At 38.1% G+C, this 18670-nt stretch overlaps 1 protein-coding gene across 1 annotated transcript in view; it reads right to left on the bottom strand.

Moving 5' to 3' along the window:
• The window catches only part of BRWD3 (bromodomain and WD repeat domain containing 3), a 1896258-nt gene that overhangs the window by 315479 nt on the left and 1562109 nt on the right, over positions 1 to 18670 (bottom strand). The window contains exon 35 of the mRNA XM_044057276.1: positions 9450 to 9602. Coding sequence (XP_043913211.1) covers positions 9450 to 9602 — 153 coding nt within the window. The remainder of the gene's footprint in view (positions 1 to 9449; positions 9603 to 18670) is intronic.

The raw sequence follows: 18670 nt of genomic DNA, 5'->3' as shown, positions 1-18670 counted from the left end.
TCCTCAGAAACCGGTGCCTGCTCAGCGGCTCCGGACCCATCCAAGGTAGAGACATCCACTGGTTCCATAGTCGAAGAAGAGTCTTGCTGCATAACGGACTCTGAAGGGTCTTGGTAGAACCTTGCGAATCCAGTGAAGCAGGCATCAGGGGCTGCGAATGCACCCGAGTACCGGCGAACTGGTGACTAGCTTAACGGAAGCATCGGCAGCTTTGAACCTGTGTGGTCTGTCTCTGTCTTTATCCTTACATTTTTTCGGAATATCGGTAGTCGGATAGCTTACCGAAGCCATTTTGGAATACGGAGATAGAGAACGAAAGTATTTAGCAACAATAAGGGCTTGACGACGAATGGTTCGGGTGTTGAACAAGGCACAAAACCGACAGCGAGGTACGTCGCAGTCTGGGCCTACACAGGTGACGCAGTAAGAATGAAAATCTCGGTGTGGCATTTGCCTTCCACAGGCAAGACAATTATTAACTTTTTCTGACATCAGTTAGAACAAGAAAAAAGGATCCCCAATGGGGTCCTTAGCTTTAGAAGACTTCAGGATGATTCAGTTAGTAAACGAAAACTAAGGTAGCGGCTGACACAGAAATAAAGTCTCTGGTATTCGGGCCAACTGAGGGCTACTTGCAGGCAGATGACCCCAAGTATGATGACTGCAACAGTGTAACATGAAGAACATACATACCTCTCAACCTGTTAGTGCATGAAATCTGGACAAAGCCTGCGAAAATGCAGACAAAGACCCAAAAATAGGGACAGATTTTAAATATTGCTTTTATAAACTTAGAAAGTTGCTAGAGAAATAGGTTTTGTGTTACCATGCATTTTTTGAAAGATTTGAAGTCTGAAACTCAACTGTATGTCATTATTTAGTGACTTCACTCCTCAAATCATCCCAGTGATTTGCCAGAAAACCACAAATTTTATGAGGAATAGACCAAAAATAAGACATTCTGTGAAAATCTGGACAGTTGAGAGTTATGAAAGAACTGGATGACGTAAAGTCATCTAACACGGGTTAGGACATTAGTAAATGGAAGATTTGGCAAAAGTATGACAGGGTCATAGAGACATAAAATGGAGTGTCCAATGAGTGGCATTTTTTTTCTTTACTAATTAATGCAATAACACAGTTTAGCAAGGGCTGGCTGTACAAGGCTGCATGGGAAACACACAAGGGTATGGACTGCCAAAAATAAATGTTGGATTAAAGAAGTTATTGTACAGACAGAAGATAAGTGTTGTAGAACTGCAGTTAAGGAAAGAAGAAAGGGTATAGGTAACACCAAGAGGACAACGAGAATACATTTCATTAGTCAAAATTAGAGTGTTGGCGGTAAAGTCTGGGAAGCAGCATGCAGTCTTCTTCTCAGGGGGTTGCTTTCCTGCCCAAAAGTGGGATTTATCAAGCCTTTGCAAGTCATTTAGACTGACTTACAAAGAAGAAAGCCTAATTGATAAATTCTGTAATCATGCATAAGTCTACTCTTTTGGGCGAGTTATTTGTCTGCAGTCTAAAAAGATACAGAACTGCTGAATATGGTTTTCAGAACAGTGAAAAGTAGGGTTTTGTACAACTCCAAAGGAAAAAAGGGGTCTAGGTTTACTTATTCTGAAAGTACTCCTAACATTCTTAAATTTATTTTGGTTTTTGGAAGGTTAAATTTGATTATTTTTTTTTTTTTTTTACTTAGAAGGCTTCTGAATGACATACTACTTTTGGAAAGCATATAGCAAGTACTAAAGAAGACCATCAACAGACGGAGATTTACAACAATATTGTAAGGACATTTTTTGAACATTAAATTTAGGCAATACTGCACAAAAATAGAGAAGCTGATATAACACAACTTCAGGAAAGTATGATTTGAGTGGCCGATGACCATGCTTATCTAAGCTTTAAAAATATGTTCTAAGGAGTAAGCAAAATAGGCTTGCAAGTGTATAGGGATGGTGTTATTTTTTAGGGTGCTTGTTACTGGTGACGAAAGAAAACTTGCAGTTTGCTGAACTGAGTAGACCGCTTCACATGCATTTCTTGACTGAATGAGTGACTTTTGGGAACATGAATGAAAAGAATAGAGGGTTTCAAATTTTAGTATCAGTTCAGACATTATTCTATTTGGCAAATATGAGAGTGAATCTGTACAAAATAATGTCATAAGATAGAAATCAAATGTAAACAAGCAAGAAATTTCTAAGCAGGACTGAAGAAAACTTGTACTAAAAAATGACATGAAAGAAGTATTTAAAATTAATTACATTTTGGGGTGCAAAAAGGGTGGGAATGTGTTACGTGGACTGTTTTAATTATTTATGTAAGTATGTATATAAAAATAAGTTATATACTTGCCATAACGTTCCATGTTAGTAGTCCATCTCGTCTACATTCTTGCTGGCTGGGTTCAGAGCCAATACTTGGCTCCGACTCGGCTGATACTAAAGCTCGAAAGCTTTTACTAGCTCGAGGCTAACCCCTATCCCATGGTGCCTCTTGGCAATTCCACAGATCTTATTTGCACGAAAGTAATATGTACCTAACGGTTAGTAAACTATCAATAGCTGTGTACATACAGACAGAACACTGTGCAATACTATCCATGCCAGGTGGACAGACAACTACAACCAGGTCAGACAGCATAAATATAGTCCACCAGTTCCTCCAGGAAATAGGAAAGGGGCAGGAGGGTGGGACGGAAGAATGTAGGCGAGATGGACTACAAACATGGAACATTATGGTAAGAACATAACTTCTTTATGTTATGTAGTCCTATCTCACCATAATTCTTGCTGGATGGGACAGCGCCCCTAGCACCTTTATCCTGGGTGGCTCATGCGAAGAGACTCTTTAGCACAGTGGCCCCAAAGGATGACCTGTCCCGGGAGGCTAAATTCAATTTGTAATGAGTGACAAAGGTATGAGGTCTTGCCCAAGTAGCTGCTGCACAAATGGTAACAATTGGGAGCCTAGATCTAAAGGCATATGAAGTTGATACTGCTCTTGTTGAATGGCCTTTTACTTTGGTAACTGTTTGCCAGTAGTCTTATAAGCAAATGAAATGCAATCTGAAAGCCATTTTGACAGGGTACCTTAGAAGCAGGCAAGCCTTTATTTTTGTATGAAAAGGAAACAAATAATTGGTCTGATTTTCTGAATTCTTTAGTCCAGTGTAGGGAAAACCTGAGAATTCTGTGGACATCTTGGTGTAGTCTGCATTCTGATTTATTAGTATGATTTGGAAAGAACACTGGTCGTTCAATAGTTGTGTTGAGATTACGGTCTGAACATACCTTGGGAAGAAAAGAAAGGATTAGTTACAAGTGAGACACTATCCTTGTGGAAAACAATGTAAGGAGGTTAAATGGTGAGAGCTTGCAATTCTGAGGCTCTCCTAGCAGAAGTTATAGCCACTAAAAATAGTGTTTTCCAAGACAATATTTTCAGATCTGATAAAGAAGAGGATTCAAAAGGGGAAGGAATTAGAGATGTAAGAATTAGGTTTAGGTCCCAGGGTTCTGGTGGTTGCCTGATTGGAGGTCTGAGAAAGAAGAAGGAAGACTCCTTTCAAAAAGGTTTTGCACAAAGAGTGGGGCATGATTGGATTTCCCATGTAGCCAAAAGGGTAACTTGAGATGGCAGCTAAGTGAACTCTAACTGTAGCAGCTGCAGCTCCTTCATGAAACATGGATGCCAGAAAGGACAAAATAAAACTATATAGGAGCTGTATAGGGGATCTATGCCTTGGTTTATTGCCCAAACTTTTTCATTTGCTGGAATATATCTTCCTAGTTGAAGGCTTGTGTGAAGAAATCAGAACGTGTTTGACTGTAGGTGAGAGAGAAACACACCTGGCTATTCGTGGAATTGGAGCAGCCATGCTGTCAGTTTCAGGGTCTGGATACTAGGATGGAACTGCCCAAACTGATGAATCAGGAGGTCTGGAGATGGTTCCACAATCCATGGTTTCTCCAAGAGATAGGGCCACAAAAAGGGAAAACAGACTTGGTGAGGCCAGTAAGGAGCAATGAGGATCAGAGTACTCCAACAGTTTTGCTTTCTGAATCACATTTGGAAAAGGGGGGAAAGCATAAAAGAGTCCCGGAGGCCAACTGTGGACCAAAGCATCCCTGGGTGACATCCCCAGATGGGGAATTAGGGCAAAGTAGCTGCTGCATTTGGTGCTCATGTATGTGGCGAATAGGTTGCAGCAAGGCTGGCCCCATTTGTGAAAAATCTCTTTCACATCTTCTGAATTCACGGACCAATTGCGAGGCATCAGAATTGCTCAACGCTCAACTGAGTTTGTTTGCTATCACACTGGACTTCCCCGGGATGTGCGTTGCTACCAGAAAGTGTTGAGTGTCCATCGCTAATTTCCATACTTTTAAGGCCTCTCGATAACGTGGGTAAGATTTGGTTCCCCTTGCTTGTTTATGTACCACACTACAAACATGTTGTCTGACTGAATGGCAATTGTCCATGTGGGAAGAGAACTGTGAAGTGCTTGCAACGCGTAGAGCACTGCTCTCATCTCCAGAACATTCATGTGCAAGTGGTTCTCGTGGTTCTGCCAAGTACCTTGTACTGTCATTCCCAGATAATGCCCCCCCCCACCCTATCTGGGAGGCGTCCATGGTCAAAACTGCATTTTCTTGAGGAGAAACAAGTGGGCGACCTCAAAGAAGTTGATCCGTGTTTAACCACCATGTCAGATCCTTCTTGCAGACGTTTGTGATGAGAATTTGGTGAGACAGGGGGAGATCTTGCATTGACCACTGGGAAAATAGTAGCCACTGAAGTACTCTCATGTGCAGGTGGGCTAGGGGAAATGAGAGAATGGAGAAAGCCATAGTCCCTAGGACCTGAAGGACTACCCTGGCCTGTACTTTGTCTCTCTTCAGCAAAGATATGACTTGGTCGCACAATGATTCTATTCTTTCTGGTGTCAGTTTTGCTGTCATGGTGGTCGAGTCTATTTCTGAGCCTAAGAATACAATGTGCAGTGATGGAGATAAGGCTGATTTTTTTTAAGCTTATTGTAATGCCTAATGTGGTGCACAAGGATAGAGTCTCGTCCCTGGTTCTGATTAGTTGGTGCTTAGTGGTAGCAGTGAGGAGCCAGTCTAGGTACGAAAACACCTGGAATCCTTGACATCTCAGGTGAGCCAAAACCACTGCCATGCATTTGGTGAACACTCTGGGGGCTGTAGTGAAGCCAAAGGGCAGTGTTCGAAATAGAAAATGACTGGCTCCCAGCTAAAAGCGTAGGTGTCTTCTGGAGCGCCTGTCCATTTCGATGTGATAGTATGCGTCCTGAAGCTCTATTGAGCACATCCAATTGTTTGTCCCGATAAAGGGAAATATCGACTGCAGAGTGATCATTCAGAACTTCGATTTCTTTAGAGACTTGTTGAGTTTGCTGAGATCTAGAATTGATTTCCAGTCCCCTGTTTTTTTTGGAACTAAAAAGAATCGAGAGTAAGTTCTGGATCCTATTTGCTCTGTGGGGACTTCTTGGATGACCCTTTTTCGCAGCAACGAGATGACCTCTGATGTTGCACAGTCTAGTTGAATGGGTGGCACATCTGGTAGAGACCAGTTTACTGGGGGATCGGAAACAAAGGGAATCAGGTAACCTCTGGATATTATGGTTTGTACCCAACGATCTTGGGAAATGTTTAGTCAGGTGCTTGGGTACAGTGAAAGACGACCCCTGACTGCCTCCAGAGATGGACAGTTGGGCAACCCCTCAGGGGCAATGAAAGGGATGATCAGAGAAGGTTTCTCTATCTCCCTGATGTTGTGGACCTCCTCTGCCATGAGGACAGCGTCTTCCATTGTATCCTCTTCCCTTTGCCCCTAGGGGAAGGTTGACATTGTGCCTGAGGCCATTTTGGGATTTATGGAACCACATTTTCCCTCCTGTTTGACCCTTCGGATAGGGTCTAGAAGGAAGGGAGAAACGGAATCCGATGGCAGATAAGGTGCCTTCCTGCTCGCACCTGGTCAAAGTCTCTTTTACCTGCAGTCCAAAAAGTGTTGAACCATCAAAGGGGATGTTGGTAAAGGCAGACAAAGGACTGCGTGAAGTTACAGAGACGCATCCAGGAATGCCTCCTAAGAGAAATTCCTGCTGTGGCTGCCCTGCTTGCTCCGTCTGCTGCATAGGAAATCAGCCTCATGGAGGAGTTAGTTATCGATGTAAGGGTGGAGAGCTGCACAGATACCTTATACGTGCATCCTGAAGCTACTGAACCCTGAAGGGTATCTCCCAACTCCTTCAGAAGATCCCTTTGCAGTTGAGTAAAATGGGACAGATAATTCAACGATCTTAAGGTAAATGCCACTGAAGAGAAGGTAAGCTTTCCATACCTATCCATCGTCCTGGACTCCTTATTAGGAGGATGGATAGACAACTACTTTTTAGTGGTCGCTGCTACCACCATAGCATCAACAGGAACTCCCTTGGAAAGAAAAGACAACTTCTGGAGCAGTCATAAATTTGTTTGGCCTTCTCGGGATAGGCTCCACTGTGTCCGGGGAGGTCCAGGCTTTCCGGGATATGATCCCCAAGAGCTGGTCATAAGGTGGTGTCACCCAGGAGGTGGAAGGTCGGGAACCAAAGGCCTCAAGATACACTGATTCATCCTCAGTAGGTTTAGAGGTCTTCCAACCACCCCTCTAAGGATTTCAAGGATGTCAGAAAAGGAGACATCCTCAGAGGGGGAGATCCAAGGGACCCTTCTGATGCCTCCAAATCAGTGTCAGACGTGACAGACTGAGGTGAGTCAACATGCTTCCTCTTACAAAGTCTCTTCCGAGGAAGCTCTCCAGTGGGATCATCTGGGGAGGTCTCGGAAGACTTGAGTCTATGGTTCCCTACACTGAGGGGGTGATGGGGGAAAAGAGGTTACTGCCGGCGGAACATCGGGTCCAAATGCAGGGCTTTTGCACTGGACAAAGCTTTCTCTATTGCTTCGAAGGCCTTTCCACAACACGCCGAAGAAAACCTCCATTCAGAGGAGTCAGAAGGTCGGCTCCGAGCTGGAGGGACAGGCTTTGAAGCAAACATGGGAACCAAGCTCAGTCAAGCTGAAGCACAGGGAGGGTTGGTTCCGAAGAAAACCCGGGGTGACTATCCCCCTCGGAGACGACTCAAGAGCGTCGGCTCCCAGATCCCTCAACTCCAGACTGAGTCTTTGAGGATAAAGTTATCGGTTCCGAGGAAGCAGGTAGAAACCTAGGAACCGAAGGATCCAACATCGAAGAACCCAAAGTGTTTGGTTCAGAGAGCGAAGCAGTCGGAGGAGGAGCAGTAGATGGTAAATGGGGCAGCTCCACAGCCTTTGGGTCCTGAAGGGCTAATTTGCTTGCCACAGTCAGGTCACAGAGCAACCTCTTCCCCACCCGCTCGATGTCCTCATCTGAAAGCATCCTGGAGGAACGGGTGGAGACAGAAGGAGATCTCCTTTCTAATATAGGAAACGTCAATTTAGGTGAAACAGGGTCAATGTCTAGTAATTGTCTCGGTTTCTGAAGGTTGCCTCAGCATCGAGACAGAAGAAGCAGAATCAGAGACAGAACTCCTTGGCTCCATCGCTTTGGACTTTTTTGACGGCTCCGAAGCTGGAGCCGAAGATTTTCTTTTAACAGTCTTGGGAGCTGTCTGACCAAGTTCCAGCTGTTCCTGGAAGGAACTGGTCATAAGACCCCTGTCTATTAAGAACCCTAGTACTGAAGGCATGGCAAAAAGTACAGGGTTCTTGTAAGTGGGCTTCACCCAGGCAGTACACACAGCTACTGTGACTGTCAGTCAATGAAATCTCCTGTGAACACATCACATTTTTTGAACCCCGAGGGGCGGTGTTCCTTATGTTCTCTGTCTTTTTCTTTAGACATGCTGACAGGAAACAATGCTACCAATGCTATCAAATTACAACAACAACACTAACTATAACAACAATAGTGACTAAACTAACAGTAAAGTTACGAAGGGAAGAAAGTTTTTTTTTTTTTTTTTTTAATAAAAGGACTAACACTCAGGGAGGAAAGGCCCTCTAATTTAAATGGGCAGCTACGGCCCTCTAACTAAATTGGGCCGTACAATCCTAGGGGGGAATAGGGGATCAAGCACTCCATCAATTACATAAGAAAAAGCTAATAACTATTAAGAGTAAAAGGTGAAGAAAAAGGGATAAAAAATACAAGCTTTATCAAAAATCTACTTAGCTAACGAGCCACTAAGAAGACAACACTGAAGCTTTCGTGGCAAACGAGATCTGGGGAATTGCCGTGAGGCATCATGGGATAGGAGTTAGCCTCGAGCCAGTAAAAGCTATCGGCCGAGTCGGAGCTGAGTATTGGCTCCGAACCCATCCAGCAAGAATTACAGCGAGATAGGACTACATAACATCCTTATTTGTGTTTACATAAAATTTGTATATTTATTTATAAGCATCCCTAACCCTAACACTTGTGATAACTGCCTGGATCTACTACATTCACCTGAATTTTCATCAACTCAGGCAGATGACACCTTGGTTTAATGTCTCATCTGAAGAGTTCGTCACCCACCTTATGCCACTGCTGCACTGGCAGTTTTGCAAAATGAAGCCAAGTACCTGGTGTGGGAATAAAAACTCAGTCTTGTGATATTCCAACATCAAAAATGTATGCGCTACCAGAGTCACTCATTAAGTCCCATACTTAAGTATACTTGTGTTCTCTCTCCTTACACTTTTTTTTGGTCCTTCCACCTAAGCATCCAGTCCATACAACTGACTTTGTTCCTCCATCCTGATCTGTAGAGAGAGGACTGAGTAGTGGTAACCATAATCCTATGTTGATCATTTTCTTCATCACATGCCTAATCTTTCTTTATACATCTTGGCAACCATATCACAACATGATATGCAACAGGTGCAGCAGTAATCACTCAATTATATGAGTGGTTTTCAGTCACTGGCAACCCTGCCTCCCCGAAGAAAGGAGCACAACCTTTGATATACAAACACCCCTTTCTCCCCTCCTCAGGACGGGCAAGCCAAAAGTAACTACAGTTTTCTCAACCTTCCTCAACACTCTACCCCTCTATGACATGAAGTTAGCATACTGCAAATTTAATCTACAGGGTAAAACAGTCCAATAAAATGTAGATAAAATGCTATAATATCTACCCGTTTACTATTCCACCAGTGTTAATCTGCACTGTTTATTCCTTCACATTTTAACTCCATTATAACCAGTCTGAAATGTTTACTGTAGTTTATTATTAGGAGCACATTTAATTCCATGCCATTCTCCAGCTAAAAAATATCCCAAACTCAATGGATTCACACTCAAGTCACCAAAAATGACAAAATGGTCACCATTTTATATTATACAAATGTATATACAATCAGTTAAAAGCACTACAGTTTAAAACAGAGTGAAACCCATACCCTTGACTTTTTATTAGGAGTGTAAGCTTTAGAGTTACTGAAGATCAGTCGAACATCCTTGCAAAACTCCATTGGAGTCTTGTAATTCCCTGCTTGAATGGATTCTTTCACCGTGTTAAAATCCATGGGGGTGTCAATGATCTCCCGATAATCCTGAAAAACATTAAAACACGCACATTAAAAACAGTAGGTCTCAGCTGTGGAAGTAAATACACTCAACATTCAGTCACAAACCACAAGCATTTGACCCTGACTGTCTGAAGCAGTTCTGACTTAAATGTTAAAAATAAGCAACAACAGACAATTAGTCAGAACTACACACTAAATAATGGATTCTGCTGTAAGGAGGGGGCAGGCCTCTCCACTGGGAGTGTGCATGTCTATGACATGCACAAAAAATAAATAAATTAAATTAACTCAAATGCCACTTCACTGTGTTTTGTAAAACTGTTCATTTCTTTCTAATAAGGCATCCTAAACACTTAGCAGCTACCATGGTTAAATGTTTGACAAAAAGCCAGCAATGGTAACATCAGAAGATAACTGTGTGATGAGGTTGATGGGACCAAGTCTGATATTACAGCCATCTTTATGGGTATTCTGCTGCCAATGAAAATTAAAATCAAAATCAGGTTCCTGGAAAATTATCTAACTACACAAGGCACAAACCTTTTCCATTAGATCACATTTCAGCTTAATTTCTCCAAGTCTTTTGGGTTTTTAACACCATGACAGGAATGAACGCCATTCCTATGTCAAAGCATGATTAAAACAATACTAATTTCACAAAGTTTAATCTTTGATGTTAACCAAAAGCGCTCTTCGCAGCACCCACAATGTGCCCAGAACTGACTCCTCCTGAAATTCATATGGCGTTACATGTACTGGTAGCATATCTAAATAGGACTGTAAATTCTTTATGAGACCCATTGCTCCTGCAAAACTTCTAGGTATCCTCCTTCACATTACCCTCATTTCTGCTAGCAAATCCTGGTATTTTATCACTCTCTCTCTCTCCACACAAGGCACTAATCAATGGGTGTAGCAATCTCAATGATCAATGCTATTTTGTTGTCTTCTTTTTATTGCCTACTACAACTGGTTTTCTTGCATGCATTTTTTGAACTGTTGGTAATGGGTAATCCCATGTCATACAATCATCATTCTCTACAGTGCTTTGTGGATCATATTTCCAATGCTTCTCAGCTACTTCAATATTGTAAGGCACAATCCCAAATGCAACAGTATCTCCACATTATTATGCCTTTCATTATACAGGCCCTCTGCCATTAGTGTATCACACCCACCAACAAGATATGACTGTTTCCAGTTCTGTTTTACAAAACCTGCATGTCTGTTTCTCCTGTAGATCATTGTGTGTATTGTACCTAGTTAAGCCACTGAAGCTAGACAGCACGTGCATATAAGTTACTGAGCAGGTGCAAGCTCAGTGTCATTTTGTACAGTCAGAGTGAATGCAGGCATGAATGGAGATGCACAGGCGAATGTATTTGAAGTAATGAGTCAGTCAGCTTAAATATATGCTCCAGCTCCAGATGTGTTTATGTACAATAAACAACTTGAACCCATCAGAGTGCCTCAGTGTCTCATATGAATACATGAGACACGCGACATCTCCCACACATTCGATGCAGTTTGTAAATCAACGTGTAAGCAAGTCCACTATCCTGGGCCGCCAATATTAACCCTTCAAGTTTTGGTTTAAATTCACCTCTCCTTAACCATTCCTGCCATCAGATCCTGATCGACATGGGGTTGCTCTTGGAGTTTTCTGTACCTGCAACTACAGTTCCACCTTTTCCATACTTCTTGCCGTCTCATCTGATCCTTTTCCTTATATTCCTTTTTTTTGGCACATTCAGTTGCTCCCTGACTTTTGTCCACTTCTGGCTTGTTGTCTATTCTGCTTGACACTGATATGCTTCTGCTAAACTAAACTGAGAAGACTTCTTAGACTTGTTCTCATCAGGTTTTAAAACTTTCACTATGTTTGGATCTGGTGAAGTCAGCATATATGTATGCAGTCCTACAATTGCAGATCTATACATGTAATCTATTTTAAGGAGGCCCACACCACCGTCATAAAGAGGAATATATAATCTTGGTATAGACTGATTTTATACATCAGTTGATAAACCTAAAGCAATTTTCTTCTTTTCCTGTCCAACTGATCCAATACCATTTGCAGCCAGTCACTCCAAAACTGTAACTTAGCAGCAGGAAGAGCAAATTGGTTTATACCTTGTTACTCTGTTCCCAGACTTCAGTTCTGTTTTAGTCTATTAAACTATTCCTTACAGAGTTTTGCTAGCATTTATTCATGCTTTATTGTTGATCTTTCAATCTCCACATATTTAGACACTCCCAACTGCTCGAGTTCCTTTATATCACATTCCTGCCCCGGATTGATATTGACCTGGTGCTACAGCCTTCCTGCATTAAATGTTTATTTTGCACATTTATCAAACCCAAATGACATTCCTGTATTTTCTGAGAAAGTTTTGAGCACTTGCAGTTGTGCTTTCAGCTCCTCAGCTGACGAACAACAGTTTTAAATCACCTACAAAAAGACAAGTCTTTACTCACTTTTGTTTTCTAGGAGGCGAACTGTAACAATGACCTAATTTGTTACATAGAAAGCTTAATGGGTTAAGGGCAAGACAAAGCAGCGGTGACAAAGTCACCCTGAAATATTGCCCTTTGAATTTTTATCCATGGGATAATGTTTTGTATATTAGCTTAAATGTAAAGTGGTTTGCCACTGGGCATTTTATACATTTGTAAGCACTCCTTTATCCATGAATGTGGGATACTGTCAAATGCTTTTCTGTAATCTATCCATGCCATACTTAAATTACTCCACTTTCTACAATATTCCGTTATGACTAACAACAAATGATCCTTTGTTTCACATGACTTTCTTTTGTTATGCTTTTGTTCTACCACCATGATAGAGTTTTACTCTAAATGAATATAAAGTTTACCACCACACAAGGAAAGAAGCCAATGATTACCTTTATATTTTAATAAAATTATAGTCCAGTCCAGTATTAGATCCACAATGTAGTCCCACAAAACAGGTAAAATAAGCACACACTGGATCCAATAAAATCTGGTTAGCAGCAAATACAAAGCATAAAATGCAGACTCCTCTAGCGCCTCGGCTCTTCAGCCTTTACAGAGTATATCCCTACTTCACATATTCTATCTTTTAATAGCATGATTACAAACAATAAACCAATCACAGACTTAAATTAAAGAAAACATTTCCAATGACATTCTTGATTAATTCTGAAGATTAACACTTTAATTCCATATGGAATGAAAGTAGATTCTAACTTCCAAAGTTGTCTTTTAATATCAAAGTCGTACATTTGTTGTACTTGCCCCAAAATTGTAGCTTGTAAGCCTTGTGCATTTCCACTGTGACATTCTTTAAAATGTAATGCAACAGGACTTTCTTCTTTGCACTTCTTAACATCCCTAACATGTTCCTTCAATCTTTGTTTGAAACTTCTTTTACTTTCCCCTATGTATACCTTACCACAGGGACATGTCAAACCATAAACTATTCCAGTACTGTCACAGGAAAATCTCCCTTTGCATGTAAAATACTTTTCATTAATTTTATCAAAACTTTTTACTACATACTGGCAACAACTGTACTTTCCAGAAGGGGAAGTACCTGTTGCACCTACCCCAAACTCCTATGACTTACAGGCAGCTGAAACTTGCCATGCACCAAGAAATCGCTTATACTTCTAACCTTTCGATTAAGAAAACATGGGATACTCATTTGTTCTTATAGTAAGGAATTTATTTTTTTCTAAAATACCCCAATGAAATTTTACCAAATTTATTAAAACTTCTGTAAACACTGTATATTTGGTCACATAACAATTTTTGTTTATCCTGTTGATGCATTCTACCTTGCATGCTATACCTGATTTTAGTATTATTTTGTTGTACTACTCTCCTTTTATTTTCTTCCACCACCATTTCCTTGTAACCTCTAGTTACAAACATGTGTGCTGTTTTTTCTATTTCCTTCTCTCACACACTTTTTTATCATTACATATTCTTTTTATTCTAAGAAATTCCCCATAGGGGATATATTTAATAGTGTGCTTAGGGGGAGGGGGGGTGACAGCTTTCCCCATGCAGTATATGACCACTCCCTTCAAATTTTCTATGTAAACTTGTTTGTATTCTACCATCATTAATGCCTTGCAAAGTTATATCACGAAACTTTACTTTAAACACCTGTCTGTATTCCATCAAACTTGATATTATAGGGATTTAAAATAGTGAAACTGTAGGATACACCACGAGAACTTCAGCCACGAACATATATCACGAAAACTTCAGTTATAAAATAAATGTTGCTTTTATTCCAATGGCAAACATGAAAATAAAAATAGAAACAAAAGAGATGAGCGCTTTCGCGTGCACTATGCACACTTCATCAGATCTATCTAAACCATTTGGCTCTACTCTTTAAATAGTGTAAAACAATTCATCAAATACATTAATTACATCAATTGTTAATCATCTAATTAAACAAATTTTAAAGTGCCCTTGTGCTTTAAAATCTAAACCCTTCGTTGTAAAAACATATTCATTATCAGACTTTAAAAGCAATCATCAATTGCTTTGCATGTTTAAGAACTAGATAAAACATAAATATGAATCTGTACTATTCGTATCTTAAGAGACAATTTGCTAGTGCTTGTCGCAATATGTATATGCCGAAGCTTATATGCATGTTTGGCTGTCTATCGTACTCCCTTTAACCAAACAATAATATTAAGCAGACGATAGAATTAAGCATTTCATACAGATGCATCGTTTCTATTATAAAGAAACTTTTCATAAGGAACTTCTCATAGTAAACTTTTCATAAGAAACTTTTCATAAACAAGATTTCTTAAAGAACTTTTTTAAAAAACTTCTTAATGCACTTCATGGAACATTCCCTATAACTTTTGAAAAACTATTTTATGTATATGTGTATTATTCTAATGATTCTCCATCCATTGTAAGATGTTACTTAGTCTTCCCATCAATACTGTTTACATAACCCAAATACGACTTATTCGTCGTCAAAATTTAGTCCTATTATAACCTATTAATAACATTCACATTTGTCTCAGAGTTTATTTCTACGCTTCTGACTGAGATAGTTATTATTGCTTAAATCTGATTACTAAAGACAGTATACATTTTACATAAATTATAATATAGAAAGAGTTTTCATTATTCATTTATATATTCGCTATATACGTTATTTATAGTGATCTATAGAATTCCTATTTTCAGTCATATTATGGTCTGAATAGGAGACAACCAGTTATATATATACAATTCAGACAAGTCATGAGACGTAATGTAAGGCTATTCAAGAATATTACTATATATCAAATTCATACATGAATATCATAAGAGAATATGCATAATTATGCTTATTAAAAGTAATAAATAGTAAAATAGGATTATTATTAATATAAAATCAATTTTATCATTTGTGGTCATTGTCATGGGTTTCTTAATTAATTATTATGTGGAAATATTAAATATTAAATAATTATTAATGAACAATGTGTTTCATTATCAATTAATAATTAATAAATAATAAATAATATCTTTTAAAGTCTCATCTTATTAAATAAATGTTAACTATATCTAAAAATATCTAAAAGTACATATTCTAACAAAAAAAATGTATGTATATTATAATAAATATATATGTATGTATAGTAACACTATGTTAAAAAAGGGGTGCTAACTTTAGATTTAGCACCCATTTTTTAACATAGTGTTACTATACATACATATATATTTATTATAATATACATAAAAATTTTTTGTTAGAATATGTACTTTTAGATATTTTTAGATATAATTAACATTTATTTAATAAGATGAGACTTTAAAAGATATTATTTTTTATTAATTATTAATTGATAATGAAACACATTGTTCATTAATAATTATTTAATATTTAATATTTCCACATAATAATTAATTAAGAAACCCATGACAATGACCACATAGATGATAAAATTGATTTTATATTAATAATCCTATTTTACTATTTATTACTTTTAATAAGCATAATTATGCATATTCTCTTATGATATTCATGTATGAATTTGATATATAGTAATATTCTTGAATAGCCTTACATTACGTCTCATGACTTGTCTGAATTGTATATATATATAACTGGTTGTCTCCTATTCAGACCATAATATGACTGAAAATAGGAATTCTATAGATCACTATAAATAACGTATATAGCGAATATATAAATGAATAATGAAAACTCTTTCTATATTATAATTTATGTAAAATGTATACTGTCTTTAGTAATCAGATTTAAGCAATAATAACTATCTCAATCAGAAGCGTTGAGACAAATGTGAATGTTAGTAATATGTTAATAGGACTAAATTTTGACGACGAATAAGTCGTATTTGGGTTATGTAAACAGTATTGATGGGAAGACTAAGTAACATCTTACAATGGATGGAGAATCATTAGAATAATACACATATACATAAAATAGTTTTTCATAGGTTATAGGGAATGTTCCATGAAGTGCATTAAGAAGTTTTTTAAAAAAGTTCTTTAAGAAATCTTGTTTATGAAAAGTTTCTTATGAAAAGATTGCTATGAGAAGTTCCTTATGAAAAGTTTCTTTATAATAGAAACGATGTATCTGTATGAAATGCTTAATTCTATCGTCTGCTTAATATTATTGTTTGGTTAAAGGGAGTACGATAGACAGCCAAACATGCATATAAGCTTCGGCATATACATATTGCGACAAGCACTAGCAAATTGTCTCAAGATACGAATAGTACAGATTCATATTTATGTTTTATCTAGTTCTTAAACATGCAAAGCAATTGATGATTGCTTTTAAAGTCTGATAATGAATATGTTTTTACAACGAAGGGTTTAGATTTTAAAGCACAAGGGCACTTTAAAATTTGTTTAATTAGATGATTAACAATTGATGTAATTAATGTATTTGATGAATTGTTTTACACTATTTAAAGAGTAGAGCCAAATGGTTTAGATAGATCTGATGAAGCGTGCATAGTGCACGCGAAAGCGCTCATCTCTTTTGTTTCTATTTTTATTTTCATGTTTGCCATTGGAATAAAAGCAACATTTATTTTATAACTGAAGTTTTCGTGATATATGTTCGTGGCTGAAGTTCTCGTGGTGTATCCTACAGTTTCACTATTTTAACGCTTGGTTCGAATTTTTGCTGGTAGGGTACTTTGGGATTAGTAGCGATATTTCTTCACATATTATAGGGATTTATCAGAATTTTTTGCACAAATGTATTCACTTCTTCCCACCCCCCTTCACAAATGAATATTAAAAGCATCTATAACTTATAACATATTTCCTAAAAAATTAATATATACATACTTGTTTTCAAACATGTCCATTAAATGATTTGCATACATGGGGGGCAAAACCTGCCCCCATGGCTGTTCCACGAAGCTGCTTATAAAGTTCCCCATTGAACTCAAAGATGTTATTATTTAAACAAAAATGTATTCGTTCAATAATAAAATGCATTTTGGGCAAGTCCTTATAAAAAGCTACAATTGTGGGGCAGGCACAACAAATGTACGACTTCAATATTAAAAGACAACTTTGGAAGTTAGAATCTACTTTAATTCTGAAGTTTAACACTAATTCCGTATAAAATGAATCAAGAATATCATTGGAAATTTTTTCTTTAATTTAGGTCTGTGATTGGTTTATTGTTTGCAATCATGCTATTTAAAAAATAGAATATGTGAAGTAGGGATATACTCTGTAAAGGCTGAAGAGCCGAGGCGCTAGAGGAGTCTGCATTTTATGCTTTGTATTTGCTGCTAACCAGATTTTATTTGATCCAGTGTGTGCTTACTTTACCTGTTTTGTGGAACTACATTGTGGATCTACTACTGGACTGGACTATAATCTTCATAAAATATAAAGGTAATCACTGGCTTCTTTCACTGTGTGGTGCTGAGCTGTTCTGTTTCCAGTTTGTGGTGAAGTTGAATATAAAGTTTGTCGGCATCAAGTCAAGTAAAGAGTTTATACATCGTTGCAAGGCAAGTTATTGGTCTATAGTTTTTAGCGTAGCTTGCAGGTTCACTCTTAAGGAGGAGTAGCATTTTTCCTGTTGTTAACCAAGTTGATGTCTGTGTGGGATGTGCATACAAGCAGATATTACTCAGGGCTAGATCTTTGTGTAAAGAAGTTAACACTTTTATCTAGAAGTTAGGTAATGCATCCGGGTCTGAGGTTTTCCAATTAGGAGCTTTTCTTTTGTTTCAATTTCTCTGGCCATTACTTCATCCCATTTCATATCCTCTATGTTTGAACTTCTTACAGTTTTTTACTTCTTCTAGCCATTCAGCATCTTGATGTTCCACAGAGACTTCAAAGATATTTCTCCACAATGTGTCTATTACTCCTTTTTTTTTTTGTGGTGGTGGTGGTTCTCGCTCTTTTGCTTTGTTTCATAATTCTCTAAAACATTTTTGGGTCATCAGTGAATTGCTTATTTTGTACTTTTCCTATTATCTTCATTATCTTCTAAGTTTTTCTGCCCGTGCTTAACATCTTTATTTGCAACAGTGTACGATAGATCCTGGTCTGTTCCGATACAGTGCTTTGCTTTTACAATGTCTATCCTACCAAGGATTTTTGTTTATCTGTTCCGTCTTCTAACAGTGACACTTCTTGTCTTAACTGATTTATAGTTTTCTCTATTTGATGCTTCCATGATGGCATTTGATTTTTTTTTACCCTTAATTTCCTTTATTGCTCTGTACTTTTTGTAGTAAGACTTGTGGTTATTAATTTAGCTGCACAGTAATATATCTTATTTACTTCTATCACATGAATTTTGTTAATAGTCTTGATTACTGTGTTCATTTGTTTTATAAGACTTCTAGCATTTTGGATTTCACTTTCTGTAATTATTTCTTTCATTACTCGTATTACACCTATCCATCTCTATTCAATCATGCAACTCTTCTCTTAAATCATTTTCTTCTAAATTGAGTACACATTCTTTGTTTTTGGTTTCCTGCGGGCATTCTACAGAAAGTTCCACAAAATCTTCCTATGACTTTCTTTTCAGCTGCATCCTGTGTCATCTGGGAACTCACTGGCCTACC

The sequence above is a fragment of the Protopterus annectens genome, chromosome 15.part0 (genome assembly GCF_019279795.1).
Source record: "Protopterus annectens isolate FY-2018-M chromosome 15.part0, PAN1.0, whole genome shotgun sequence".
NCBI lineage: Eukaryota > Metazoa > Chordata > Ceratodontiformes > Protopteridae > Protopterus > Protopterus annectens.
This window is presented reverse-complemented; position numbering and strand designations above follow the sequence as displayed.